Below are 14,650 nucleotides of genomic sequence, written 5' to 3'. Positions count from 1 at the left end.
GAGGGAGCGATGGACGGAGCGGAGAGGAAGCAGGCAGTGCTCAACGTCGCCTTCAGATATCTCGACACATACAGAGAACTCCTGCAGGAGGAAGGAGAGAGGAGCAACAGCTTCCCCAAGGTAACACACACACACACACACACACACACACACATATTATACACACACACACACATTACACACACACATAATACACACACACACACACACACACACACACACACACACACACACATTACACACACACATAATACACACACACACACACACACACATTATACACACACACACACAAATTATACACACACACACACACACACATTAACACACACACACACACACACACACACACACACACACACACACACATTATCCACACACACATTATACACACACACACACACACACACATTACACACACACATAATACACACACACACATTATCACACACACACACACACATTACACACACACATAATACACACACACACACACACATTATCACACACACACACACACACATATTATACACACACACACACACACACACACACACACACACACACACATATTATATATTATTACACACACACATAATACACACACACACACAAAAAATTATAATACCTCAGCAGGGTGGGAACAGTTTTTTTTTTTTTTGGCTCCTGGTTGTCACGGCAACGTGACTGACTCATCTCAGCACATTCTGGTGTTTGTGTGAATAAAAGTTTTATTTTTTGTGTGTGTGTGTTGTGTGTGTGTGTGTGTGTGTGTGTGTGTGTGTAGGAGCTGTATCTGTGTGCGGTTCGGGAGTTGAGTCGGTGTCCTGAGCTGGTGGAAGACGTCCTCAAACTGCAGAGATGGACCGAGATCTTACACTGCCCGTAAGACACACACACACACACACACACACACACTGTACACACTGTACACACACACACACACACACACACACACACACACACACACATATTGATGAATGTGTCCTGATTCTGTGTGTTCAGCTCTGAAGAGGAGAAGGAGAGCAGGAAGAAGCAGGTCCGTCCTCTGTTCAGACACTTCAGACGCATCGATGCCTGTCTGCAGCCCAGAGAGGCCTTCAGGGGCTCCGACGAGAGTACGGCATTCTGAACCTCACTGACACACACACACACACACACACACACTGTATTACCTGTAAACACACCTGCAGTCTGTGGTCTGGACACACCCAGCACACACTGTTCTCATCAAAGAGCATCACAACCAGCACGTGTGTTTAACTTAGCTTAGCACAAAGACTGGGAGCAAAGGGAAACTGTTAGCGTAGCTTCATCAAAAGAAACAAACTGATTACATGTTGCATCTCGTTAGCCGGAGAGCTAGTCATCAGTTCCTCCTAAAGCTAACTGTAGGCTAACAGAACCATAAAGCTAACTGTAGGCTAACAGAACCATAAAGCTAACTGTAGGCTAACAGAACCATAAAGCTAACTGTAGGCTAACAGAACCAGAGTCCAGTCTTTGTGCTAAGCTACGCTAAACTGGACTTATCTTTGTATTGGAGATGAAACTGAGATCCAGAAGGTCAATATCTCTGTAATATGTGTGTGTGTGTGTGTGTGTGTGTGTGTGTGTGCAGTCTTCTGCAGGGTCTACACTCCGGATCATTCCTACGTCACCATCAGGAGTCGTCTGTCCTGTCGGGTCGGAGAGATTCTGGCTCTGGTCAGAGAGAAACTCCAGTACAGCGAAGACCAACCGGTTCTGCCCGGAAACCTGATCCTGGTGGCGGTGACATCGGCCGGAGGTCAGCTGATAACTTATTATAATAATTATAATAATAATAATAATAACATGCAATATATATAATATACAGTGTTTATAAACTGTTAATATAATACATAATATATATAATGTGATATACAATATATATAATGTGATATATAATATATATAATATAATACAATATATATAATGTGATGTATAATATATAGAATATATATAATGTGATATATAATATATAGAATATATATAATGTGATATATAATATATGTAATATATATAATGTGATGTATAATATATAGAATATATATAATGTGTGTGTTTAGAGAAGGCCGTGTTTCGTCCCTCTGATGAAGCCGTGTTCACCACGCTGGGAGTCAACACTCACCTGTTTGCTTGTGAACCCACCGAGCTCGAGTCCCTGGTGAGGAACTGATCGATTGATTGATTGATTGATTGATTGACAGTAGGTCTGAAAACTTCTTTGTTGGTGTCGGTATTTTTGTAATGTGATGTCACTTCCCGCTCGCTCAGCTTCCTCTTCCTGAGGAGATCCACTGGACGCCGGGAGACAGCAAACTCCACGACATGTCGGCGGAGGAGGTCGCCAATCAGCTGGTGGTGTTTGACTGGGAGCTGTTCAGCTGTGTGCACGAGGTCAGTGACCCCAAAGTGACCCCGTCAGTGACCCCGTCAGTGACCCCAAAGTGCTGAGTCATTCACATCAAACCCTCAGAGACTCAAATGCTTTTATTCTGAAGGAAGAACATGAATCAGGACTTTATGATCGTCTATTGATTGTTAGACTGAAGATAATTAGTGAGTAAAAACTAATTCTTTGTCCTGATTAATTCCTGGTGTTCTTTGCTCTGTTCTTCTTCGTTGGTGTGTCCTGCAGGTGGAGTTCGTGTGCTATGTGTTTCACGGGGAACAGTCCCGCTGGCGCCCCCTGAACCTGGAGCTGGTACTGCAGCGCTGCAGTGAGGTGCAGCACTGGGTCGCCACAGAGATCCTGCAGTGTCAGTCGCTGCCAAAGAGGGTCCAGCTGCTCCGCAAGTTCATCAAGATCGCAGCGCTGTGAGTCCGGATCGGATCCCGTGACCCACTCACTCTACCCGGGCTTCGTTAGCAGTCTGAATGAGAGAGTTCGGGTCCTAACGGGCTTTTGTGTCTCTGTTTCAGCTGTAAGCAGCAGCAGGACCTGCTGTCCTTCCTCGCTGTGGTTCTGGGTTTAGACAACCCCGCCGTCAACAGACTACGACTCACCTGGGAGGTACGACACCCACCTGACGCTGCTCCACATCACCTTACCTGCAGCATCCATCAGTCGTACACACATTGAACACTCAACAGCCAACAATAAATAATAATTAATATTGATAAATAATGCATTGATTCTTCTTCAACGTGATCACCAACAATATCATAAAAGTGTCCAAAATGTCTTTAAACCAGATCTTGGTATCGTAGTATTCTTCTAGAAACAGGCCAAATATTCCTGAATATCAAATGTTGTTGTATTGATCATAAAGATCAGCTACTGACTGTAATGGAAGCGAGTTGTGTTTATTATAAGTAATCAATAAAGTGTTTGCTCACATTATTGAACTGTTATTAGTTATTAAACAACTTTTTACCCTAATTTTAGAAAGTGTTTCACTACAGAACGACACCAAATATCCACATTAGACGTCTGCAGATCAGCACAGACCCACTGATCAATACAGTGTGTGTGTGTGTGTGTGTGTGTGTGTGTGTGTGTGTGTGTGTGTGTGTGTGTGTGTGTGTGTGTGTGTGTGTGTGTGTGTGTGTGTTCAGGGGCTCCCGGGGAAGTTCAGGAAGCAGTTTCAGCAGTTTGAGAGCGTCGCGGTGAGTAACTCTGATCTGATCATCATTGAGTGAGACGTTCAGAGGTCAGAGGTCAAATTACAGCAGCAGCGTGTCAGTAATCAATAATTAATATTGATATGTGTTTGTCTTAAAGGACCCGTCCAGGAACCACAAGTCCTACAGAGACCTGATCACCAGCCTGAGACCTCCACTGATCCCCTTCACACCTCTGCTACTCAAAGGTGAGACTGAGCTAAATGCTAACAGCAGATGCTAAAGCCTTGTTCACGCTACACAACTATAATCAATAATCAATACTCTCATTATTAAAGCATCAATCAACCTGATCAGCCTTCAGCAGTCAGCTAGTGTTTCTGTAGTGGAGACTAAACGTTAACAATGATCCATATCAGCAGTTTGAATCCAACTAAAAGCTCCCTGCACCAAACTCCCTTTAAGAAATATCACATTTTAACAATTCCTAACGTGTTCGTAACAACACGTAACTCTAGAAACACGAGCTAAAGGCCGTCATATGTCCACAGTCTGACTGTCAATACAGGATCAATATCATCCACACAGAACCAGTCCAGATCTGCTGGTTCTGGTTCTTCATCCTCTGGGACTCTGTTTCCCTCCAGCTGTGGACCAGCAGTGTTAGCGTGTTAGCTCCACTTCACTAATTAGCACTCCTGGCTAATCAGCTCCATGTTACTGTTCACCTGCCACACACACACACACACACACACACACACACACACAGAGTCACTTCAAAGACTCTCCTCCTCTTCATCATCCGTTTTCCTCTTCGCTCCAGTTTTTCTTTTCATCTCGTCTTCAACTGCTCCCAGCAGGTGTTCACACTCAGAAAAGACTTTAAATGAGATTACTGTACACACTGTACGTGTGTGTGTGTGTGTGTGCGTGCGTGCGTGCGTGCGTGCGTGCGTGCGTGTGTGTGTGCGTGTGTGTGTGTGCGCAGCCTTAAGCTCTCTGTCTCCATGGTAACACAACCCAAAGGAGAGGGAAGTGAGTCAGGTGGTTAAAAAGAGAAAACAGTGATTTAAAGCTGATGTAGAATATCTGTCTCTGCTGCCCCCTGTGGTGGAAGGGAGAACTACACCAACATTCAATTACAGTGCCAATAATCAATAATCTGTTTGTTGAAAAGATAACTGATAATATCACTTGTGCAAAAGTTCTTGCTAATGTAGTTTTCTCACATAGCACCAGATTCCCAATTTAACATAATCCTCATTAAATGTTAGAATTAAGGACAAACGTTGGTCAGCAGACTGATGAAGCTTCCCTCTCAATAATCTGATTAACTGATTGATTATTGATCTGCTGTGTTTCCTGTTTGTCAGACTTAACATTTCTTCACGAGAGCTGTAAAACGTTTCACGGTGAACTCGTCAACTTCGAGAAAATGGTGAGTCGATTGTGTCCTGATACTAATGTTTCCACTTCGAGTTGTTTCAGATATATTTATTATTATTATTATTATTATTATTATTATTATTATTATAATATATTATTATATATTGTATTATTATTATTATTATTATTATTATATATTATTATATATTGTATTATTATTATTATTATTATTATTATTGTTATATATATTATTGTTATTATTACTACTATTATTGTTGTTATTATTATTATTATTATATATAGCTATATAATTCCACTGAGTGACAGATTTTAATTTAAATATTGAACATCTGTCACAACTTTACTCCAACCAACTGATACATGTTCTTCTTCTTCCTGCAGCATAAAGTGGCTGAGATGGTGAGGATCATCAGACGATACAGGAGCAGCCAGCTAGGTAACACACACACACACACACACACACACACACACACACACACACACACACACACACACACACTGTGTTTTAATGTGATACTAATATCACACTGTGAAAATACTCTGTAAAGGTATAAACAGGAAAATGTACCTAAACGGACACGACAGACAAAAATGTGTCGTTTTTCAAAGAAAAAGCCCAAAAATTCACATTTAGTGTTAATTTTATTTTAACTTGTCTGTTTGCGTCTGAAGATTTCCCCAAAAGTTCAGATCATCATCAGATAATACCTCATTTACATATTTAAACATTCAATTTCACAAAACTTGTAATACAAAAGAAATGTGTTTTAATGTCAGAAATCACTTGGGGAAGTTTCATACTGATATCTGTTAAAATTGGACCCAGTTCACCTTCAGATTTTTAAAGGCCAGAAATCTCAACTTCAGCAGCTTTTACATCCATCAAACCTTCCAGTTTTATTCCTATTCTGAAGGTTTGTACTGAGGGCTTTGTTCATATATCATTCACAGCCTGATTTATAGCACATTTTATTACTAAAAACATGGTGAAATTAGATTTTTTTATTGATTTATGGAGCGATAAAATTAGGTTCCTTCTATAAAAACCTTTGACTCTAACATGTCAACAAAAAGAAACAAGAATTTTGAACCTGACTTTATCCAACGTTCAGATTCCTGTTCCGTAAATGTATAAAAATTAGCAGATTTTTAATTAGATAATAATTAAATAATAACTCATTTGTATATTTAATCACTCAAAACTTAAAACTAATTGTCTTAATGTCAGAAATCAACTTGGGAATCTGTTCTGCATTTACAAATAAAATGCTTTTCTTGTGAAGGAAGTGGCTGCCTTTGTCTCCATCTGGTGGCGTCAGTGTGTCACTGCAGCTCTGTGTGCTGTAACTGATGATATCTCTAACAACCGTGTGTTTTCTGTCTCTTCCTTTGTCCACCTGGTAGCCATGGATACGGAGACGTCCCCCTCCCACCTGCAGACGAAGGCCTACGTCCGACAGTTACAGGTGATCGACAACCAGAACCTGCTGTTCGACATGTCCTGTAAACTGGAGCCCAAAGACACATAAAGGGACGGACAGGAGGGACAAAAAGAGACTGAAAGAGACTGGAAATGAAGAAGAGGAGATTGGATGGAGAGAAGAGGAGGAAGAGGAGGAGGAGGAGGAGGAAGACGCTTTAATAAAGTAAAGGAGGAAATGGATTGGTGAGAGGGAGATAAGGAAGGAGTCTCACACTGGAACCAGAAACTTCCTCCTCCTCCTCCTCATCTACCTTCTTCTCCTCCTTCACCCTCCACTTTGACTGAGTTCTCATTTGCTTCTTCTTCCTCTTTTCCTCCACCTCCTCCTCCTGCTCCCTCATCCCTCCATCAGCAGCAGTCTGAACACTGCCAGCAGCCCGACAACCACCGACTCACAGAGACGCTCGGAGGGACCAAGAACTCGCTATGAGACGTGTTTTTCAAATTTAACCTCCTGACGGCGGCAATTTATCCCTAAAGTCTTCTGGATCATTGACGTAAATGTCTACGACCTCGGTGGAACATTCATAAGAGTCGTTTAACCGCCATTTCATGGGAAACAAGAATTAGCCCATTGGCCCAAATATAAGACCAAATGTTTTCCGGGATTTTACGTTTGTGTTGTTTTACATAACGTTCACATAACATCAGATATTGTTGAACGGAGAAAGTGTTGCAGTGTTGCATTGTGGGTTCGTCAGCACTAAAAGTGTTTATGAAGCGAGTTGAATCTGACAATCAGCCAAGAATCACGTTTCTGATCCAAAGTTAGTGCAAATATGAACCAAATCTCTAAAACAAGAAAATACAGAAAGAAACAGGAAATATTTGAGGTATTGTTTTCAATTTCCAGAGTTTCCACTTGTTCAGAAAATTGGAGGACCAACAGTCTCTCAGTGTTTCAAGAAGTCTTTGTTCGTCGTATATATTTGGGTCAATGTGGTGTTTCTGGGAGGACGCAGACGTAAGCGCCTGTACGGGTCTACAGAGAGAAGGGTGTAATGGGTAACTGTGGGTTGCAGACACTCAAAAATCAACAATCCAACTTCCTGTTTGGGAGCCAGACCTGAAACGAAACACCGGAAATGAACCCGGAAACTGTAGAAGAACCGAAACCACCACGTTAACGTCTCTGAACAACAATGTGCAGACGGAGAAGCTTTTAAACTCGCCTGCGGACGTAAAGACAAACCGACAGACGAACTGACAGACGAACTGACGTATCTCTTGTGGATACCCGCTGTGCTGCAGTGGTTTTGTTCTCCAGGATCTTTTCTCTGATGAAGGTTGTGCAACTCTGAATCTCTGCAGGAAAAAACATACGAAATAAATTCAGTCGCACTGAATCTTCGTACGAACTTCGTGTGACGCTGTGACGTCACAACACGAGTTTACACGTGCAGAAATCTGTCATCTGTATTTCCAGACTGAATATATTTTTCCATCAAATAGCAAACTCTTTTAGATATATAGGACTCGACCACGTCGATCTGTAACTGAACTCATTTACGGTTGATTGTGGGTTACAGAAGTGGTTAAGGGCTGTTAGGCTGACCTCTGATCTGTGGTTTGTATCAGCTGCCATATTTCACACAGTGACTGAACCCAACAGTGACGATGCGTTCACTGGACATAGAGACAATGTGGGACATCGGTCACGGTGCGTTCATGGACACGTGGACGGAGGACGTTTCCTTGCTGGATCAGAGTGCGTAGATGCTGGTTTTCTACCCAACGTGATCTCAGTTTCAGTCTGAAGACTCTCGGGTCTTTTCTGCTTTTTGTTTCAGAATTCAAATCATGTTCACTTTAAAGGACCATACTGTGTTTTTGTATGTTTTAACCAGTTTTACTACAAATCAAGTATCATCAGTTTTTCTTTATATTTCCAGTGTGGTTAAGTTCCTCCCAGAGAGCTGCAGGTGTCAATGCGCAGGTCAGACTGATATTATCAGATATTTAAATATCAGTTGATATATAACATTAAGAATCTGTAGAAAAATGTTGTGTTTAGGGCCATTACACAGTTTGTCCACCAGAGGGCTCAAACAAGTTTATTTGTACACTATAAAAAGTCACAACTCTAAAAAAAAAAAAGGGTTGTACAACTTAATTGTCCACAAAGGTGGAAAATTGTCTGAATTTAAAAGCAACAGACAAATAATAATAAAAATCAAATTTTTAGCATAAAATGTTACTTTAAAGTACCAAAATAAGACTACTGGACTCATAGCTCCACCAAAAACTCCCAGAAAGTACCTTTCACAACCAAATTTAAGAGACTTTAATAAGAATTAAGAATAATTCTGTTTGTATTAAAGAACAAATACCAGCTAATTTATTCTATCATCAACCGACACATCTTGTATTTAAGAGTAGATATTAATTAGGACAAATAAATGTTTGACTGTTTCTTAATCATAGAAGAAGGAAACGGGAACAGCTGGTTGTTTTGTTCGGAGATCGACGGGTGGGCGGAATTGGAGTAAACCGGCTAAAACATGCAAACACAGGTATGGTGCTTTAAGAAAGTGATGTGAAGTGGTTGAAATCAGCCAGCTGTGTTACCCGGACGACATCATACCGGAGAGATAAATACAAACATACGAGAGAGTCGACAGGAGTTTTTCTTTTTTCTTCTCAGCGTTTGGGATCTACCTGCTGAACGACCAGCCGGCTTTAAAGGAAGGACCCGATCAGCCCCACGGAGCGGCCCCCGCCATTGGTCGGCTCGTGGATTTGGCGGGTCGGGGTCCGAGGCAATAACCGAGCGGCGGGAAGCGAAGCCGGTTGGTCAACTTATCGCAGCAACAAGCACTTTTGCCAAACCTCAGGGCTCAGAGACACAGAGAGGTTTTGTTTACTCTTTATTCTAGATTTTCAGTAGAGTTCGGTTCAGTTGAGTCCAGTTGTGTTGCGATCAATTGGTTCTGTGTTTGTACAGCTGATCACGCTTCAGTCATATTTACTATAATAATAGAAATCTACAGAGTTGTTGTTTTTCTGCTGTGATCACCACCAGGTCTGAGTCCAGCTGGTCCACACGGAAACATGGTTTTACTTTTGGTCTGAGTCAGAGTACACTGTAAAAACCTTCATCTGAAGTCATTTTGTCTGAGTCCCATCAGAGTTAATGATGAACAAAGTGCTAGCTAACCCGCGAGACAGGGACCCGTTTCTAAAAAGCAATTTGTGACCGTCAGTGAGATAAATTTGGGACTCGAACAGGGCTTTCGTCACAGATCATGAAAATACTTGACTCAAGACAAAATGAACTCCCACTGAAGGTTTTTTCTCGGTGCACTGAAGCGTTTCACTCTTCAGATGTTGTGAAAAACGAACATATAGTTTCTTACCTGCGCTCTTGGCTCACAAACCCAGAGACTTCGAGAAAAAACACCAAAATGTTTTGAGAAAAAAGCAGTTAAAGAAAGAAAGTAATCCGAATTTTATGAGATAATTTGTAATATGACGAGATAAAGTCAGTACTTCGTAACGTAATTTAAAAAAGAATCATAGAGATAAAGTTATAATTCGATGACATAAAGCTGTAACATTTTGAGATTAATTACAGGATATTTTTAATGATCCTTGTCTGGAAGTCTTTTACAGCAGGTTGAATATTTGATTTCATAGCGAGACGTCCAGTCGATGTCTTCCTTCGTCGGTTGGAGGAAACTCTTCAGTGCATCAGGACGTTCACGTGTTTGTAAAAAAAGATTTCTGAAAATGTGTAAATGGTTTGAAAAATGTTACCTGTGCTCAGCTCTGGTGGCCAGTGAGACTTTGTCATTCTCCATCTGTACCATAACATCCAGTTTGTAAAAGCTCAGTGAGGCTGATCCCATCCAGAGCAAAGTCCGCCTCCACGTCAGAACCGGTTCACCAACCAGTCCAGGTTTCAGACCCAACAACTTTAATTAAATCAGTTTTATTTATATTTTGTTTTACAACCTGGTCAAATTAATATTATTAAGAGTTTAAAGAACCAGTGTTCAGCTATCGTACGCTCACGGTTTGAAGTATTTAAGTAATGTAGTAATTTAATGACGCTATCTGCTGTAAAGAAGCAGTCTGACATTTATCTTGAGCCTTGTATTGTTTCATTGTTCTGTAAGAGTCGCTTTAATGTTTTAACGACAAAGGATCTCTGGGGATGGGAGTTCAACTCACGACAGGAACTCAGATTTTTCCATTTCGGATTTTGAGCGACATCATGTGAACTGAGGCGGATTTATTCTGGACGGGACAAAACTTCTCCACTTTGATAAGACCTTATATCCAATATAGGCTAATTTATAGACCTTATATCTAAATGTTTGTTTCCCAGAACTTTCCCAGAATTCTCAAGAACAAAAGTTCAAAGTACCAAAAACATTCTAGTCACCTCTGAGAAGATTTCAAACTTTCAAATTCACAAGTTCAAACCCCCAAAACCTCAAGTTCTAACTTGAGAACACAAGTTTGAGTTTTAACTTCAAAGTCAGAACTCACATAGACACAATTTCAAATTCAAACTCTCACAAACACGAGTTCAAAACTCTGAGAACCAAAGTTTGAACCCCCAAGAACATGAGTTCAGATTCTCTGTATTAAGGTCTTGTCGAGGTGGAGACGATTGCGGTTTTGGTCGGGTACAAAGTGTGAAACCCAGTGAAGATGACATCATCACTAGTCTGCCGGTGGCTCTCTCAGGACCACTTCCTGGGTGTCGGGCGGTTTATTATGGATCCCAGTGTAGTTCTGAGCAGAAACTGAAGACTTAACGAAATCTGAACCTAAACAAAGACGAATCTGAACTGAACAAACCTTCCGGGTTTTGGACCAATCGTGGCTTCTGCGTCTAATTCTGCTGGGATGCATAATTTCGGGAGGGAGGCGGCCTCTTGGGTCGAGGCCGTCTACTGAGTTGCCCGTGTGAAAACACTGAAAAAATAAAAATGTGTACATAGTGCAACCCTGTAAATAGGCAAATACTAACGGAGACTCTATTTTATGTATGAGCGGAGAGAGAGAGTGACGCTAACTCAAGGAGAAATATTTGATTTGATGTTTTTTATTTGTAAAAGTGAGCGAGAAGTGTACAGTGACGATTGCAAGAGAAAGAAATGATGATGAATTTATGACTTAATGAATTGTACAGTTAAATCTCTTCAGTTTGATTGTTCTGTTGTTTTCTATCTAAAGCTTGGGGTTGTTTCTGTTTGGGTTTTTTGTACAGAAGTGGTTGTTTACATCGATACAAGTCCTTATTTCTGTGAACAATGTGATTGGAGCACAGGCCTGGGGGTGGGGCCGGTAGTGGGCGTCGTGCAAGTGAAGTCTGAACCATGGAGTAGTAGAGCAACTGGTACATTTTTTTTCAGAATGACATCCAAATATTTTTCATTTCTTATAGTTTTGAGTTATAATTGTACAAGAACATTTTTTTTCCCGAAATATTATGAGATTGATTCGTAATTGTATAAAAGTTTTGTCATTTCCAGAATACAGATTTAATTTTGTGAGATAAAACTCATAAATCACAGTTTTGAGAAAAGTGATTTAATGAGAGAAATAATATTTCAACATAATGTTGGAATTTTAATAGAAAAACAAATGTTATTGGAAAAAAGTGAATTATGATACTTATTATTATTATTATTATTATTATTATTAATATTAATAAGTTGTAATTCATAAAAATCTTATTTTTAGAGAATTAAATTGTAGTTTTGCAAGAGAAGTCATTTTTATTAAAGTTATATGATAGAATAAAGACAAAATTACAAGAAACTCTTAATATTTCAAGAATATTTGAATAATGTTTTTTGAAACTTTTTACAAGAAACAAGTTGTAAAATTAAATAAGAGTTAAATGAGACTTAGAATATTAATTAGGGCTTTTTCCTCATAACATTATGACTCTAAAACTTTATTCTGACTTCTGAGTAAAATTACTAAATTATTTCATGTTACAATTAACTCTTCTACTAAAAGTCCAACTTTATCTTAAAATTTTACAACTTTTGTCAATTAAAATGAAAACTTAATCTCATATTATTGTTTTTCTTCCATCGATGCGTTTATTATCCTGATTTCATGACTTATTTTTCTCATAACATTAATACATTTTTCTCATTATTGAACAGTTGCTCTGATACTCGATGTTATTGATGAACTTTATTATATTTATTCTCTGCAAAAACAATCTGAGGGGAAAATATTTAGTTTAAATTGATTTAAATAAAAATTGCAGAGGAGATAATTCAAGTTGATTTGAATGGGGAAAAAGTGAAAAACATAAAATGTTACGATCAGAAACAGGAAGTTTAATGGATGGATGTTAAATGGAATTGATGAATTGATAAATTAGTGATTACTTTGCTTCTCTACTGATTGGAAACTCGGCTGAAATGATTGAATGGGACAGATTTCCTCCAGACTTGTAGCTCCCTCTGCTGTCACACTACAGACACTGAAATAAAACCTCTGGACAACAACAGCTCTGCCTCACACTCACTTCTCTCTGTGCGTCTGTCAACGTTCACTCGTCCTGGAAAACCTGGACATTTACAGACTAGTTTTCCAGTCATGGAATCACCTGGAAATTCATTAAAATGACCAAATATCTGGAAATAATCTCTGTTGTTGCCTATGTAAATGAGCGTAACTGTAGTAACTTGTAGTCAAATCATCCGACCTGTAATGAACCTCAGATTTAAAGTTGTAAAGGACATTCTGCTTGTGTTAGCATGCTAACACGCTAAACTAAAATGGTTAACATGGTAAATATTATGCCTTCTAAATGTTAGCATTGTCATTGCAATTAATTTAGCATTTAGCTTGAATCACAGTAGTACAGCCTCACAGATGGTATCCTGTTCACCACGTTCACCATCTTAGTTTAGCATGTTAGCATGCTAACATTTGCTCATTAGCAGTGCTTAGGCTGAATGTAATACTGGAAGAAGTACTCAGATACTTTATGTAAGTAACACTACAGGCTTTTACAAGTAAAAGTCAACATTTTACTTACTGTTTGAATAATTCAATTCAATTCAATTTTATTTGTATAACACCAATTCATAACAGAAGTTATCTCAGGACACTTTTCAAATAGAGCAGGTCTAGACTGAACTCTTTAAAACATTAATTACAGAGACCCAACAGTACCACCATGAGCAAGACCTTGGAGACAAGGGCAAGGAAAAACTGCCTGTTAAAGGCAGAAACCTAGGACAGATCCTCCGGCTCTAGGTGGGTGGTCGTCTGTCTCTCAGTGTTGCCAGCTCCTCAGTAAGGAAAGTAGCTATTGGCTGTCCTAAAAGTCGCTAAATGACATCATCACCTAATTTGCATAACTGGCAATTTGCCTGTTGTAACCGCATTTAATGGACACTGTAGGAGAGAGGAATAACGTCACGGGAGAGACAAAAAGTGAGTTAAAAAAACCCTAAATGTAATAAATTTTGTAATGTATTTTTTGTGAGAGTGGGTGAAGAAACATTTACACCCTGTCACAGAGCGGGAACGGTGGCCATGCGCATGCGCGATTCATTTGCAGACTGGACACGGAGTTGTGTGTGTCTCCTCTCTGACTGCAGGCTGGGACAGGCTACTGAGGCTGACCACCTGTGAGTGATTTTGGATGGGGGAGGGGCTCATGGCAGCACCCGCTGCTCATTGAGCACAGTAACTGTAGAGTGATACGTGCTTTCACGTCAGAGTCTTCAAACACCACAAAAGTCTCCAATAACACCAAAAAAGTTGCAAGATTTGTCGCTAGTCGCTTTTGACCAAAAAAATTGCCAGGAGGATTTGGAAAGTCGCCAGATTTGGCAAAAAAGTCACCAAGTTGGCAACACTGCTGTCACGACCAGTTGGGGTGAGAGAGAGAGAGAGACAGACAGACAGAGACAGAGAGAGAGACAAACAGACAGACAGGTGCACAGCAACAACAGTATTGGCAATGGCAATCTATCAGGACCATGGCAGGAGGCTCCACCAGGATCGATAAGAACCTGCGAGACGAGAAAGCACAAGAACTCCGGGGAAGAAGTGGAGTTAGTAACATGCATTAATGGGACATGAATGAGTGCAGAAAGAGAGAGGAAGAGAGGAGCTCAGTGCACCATGGGAAATCCCCCGATAGTCTAGGCCTATAGCAGCATAACTAAGGGATGGATCAGG

General features: G+C 40.2%; 1 protein-coding gene across 1 annotated transcript in view; it reads left to right on the top strand.

Moving 5' to 3' along the window:
• rapgefl1 (Rap guanine nucleotide exchange factor (GEF)-like 1) overlaps positions 1–12,962 on the top strand; it is a 34,734-nt gene extending 21,772 nt beyond the window's left edge. The window contains exons 4-16 of the mRNA XM_051419912.1: positions 1–120; positions 788–885; positions 1,006–1,118; positions 1,622–1,789; positions 2,091–2,188; positions 2,299–2,421; positions 2,663–2,841; positions 2,947–3,037; positions 3,583–3,633; positions 3,749–3,836; positions 4,962–5,026; positions 5,377–5,431; positions 6,400–12,962. The exon at positions 1–120 is cut by the window's left edge and continues 97 nt beyond it. Coding sequence (XP_051275872.1) covers positions 1–120; positions 788–885; positions 1,006–1,118; positions 1,622–1,789; positions 2,091–2,188; positions 2,299–2,421; positions 2,663–2,841; positions 2,947–3,037; positions 3,583–3,633; positions 3,749–3,836; positions 4,962–5,026; positions 5,377–5,431; positions 6,400–6,524 — 1,374 coding nt within the window. The 3' untranslated portion in view covers positions 6,525–12,962. The remainder of the gene's footprint in view (positions 121–787; positions 886–1,005; positions 1,119–1,621; positions 1,790–2,090; positions 2,189–2,298; positions 2,422–2,662; positions 2,842–2,946; positions 3,038–3,582; positions 3,634–3,748; positions 3,837–4,961; positions 5,027–5,376; positions 5,432–6,399) is intronic.
• The last annotated feature ends 1,688 nt before the right edge of the window (positions 12,963–14,650 follow it).

The sequence above is a fragment of the Dicentrarchus labrax genome, unplaced genomic scaffold, assembly GCF_905237075.1.
Source record: "Dicentrarchus labrax unplaced genomic scaffold, dlabrax2021, whole genome shotgun sequence".
Classification (NCBI taxonomy): Eukaryota; Metazoa; Chordata; class Actinopteri; family Moronidae; genus Dicentrarchus; species Dicentrarchus labrax.
Note: the sequence above shows the minus strand (reverse complement) of the source record. Positions and strands in the feature narration are given on the sequence as shown.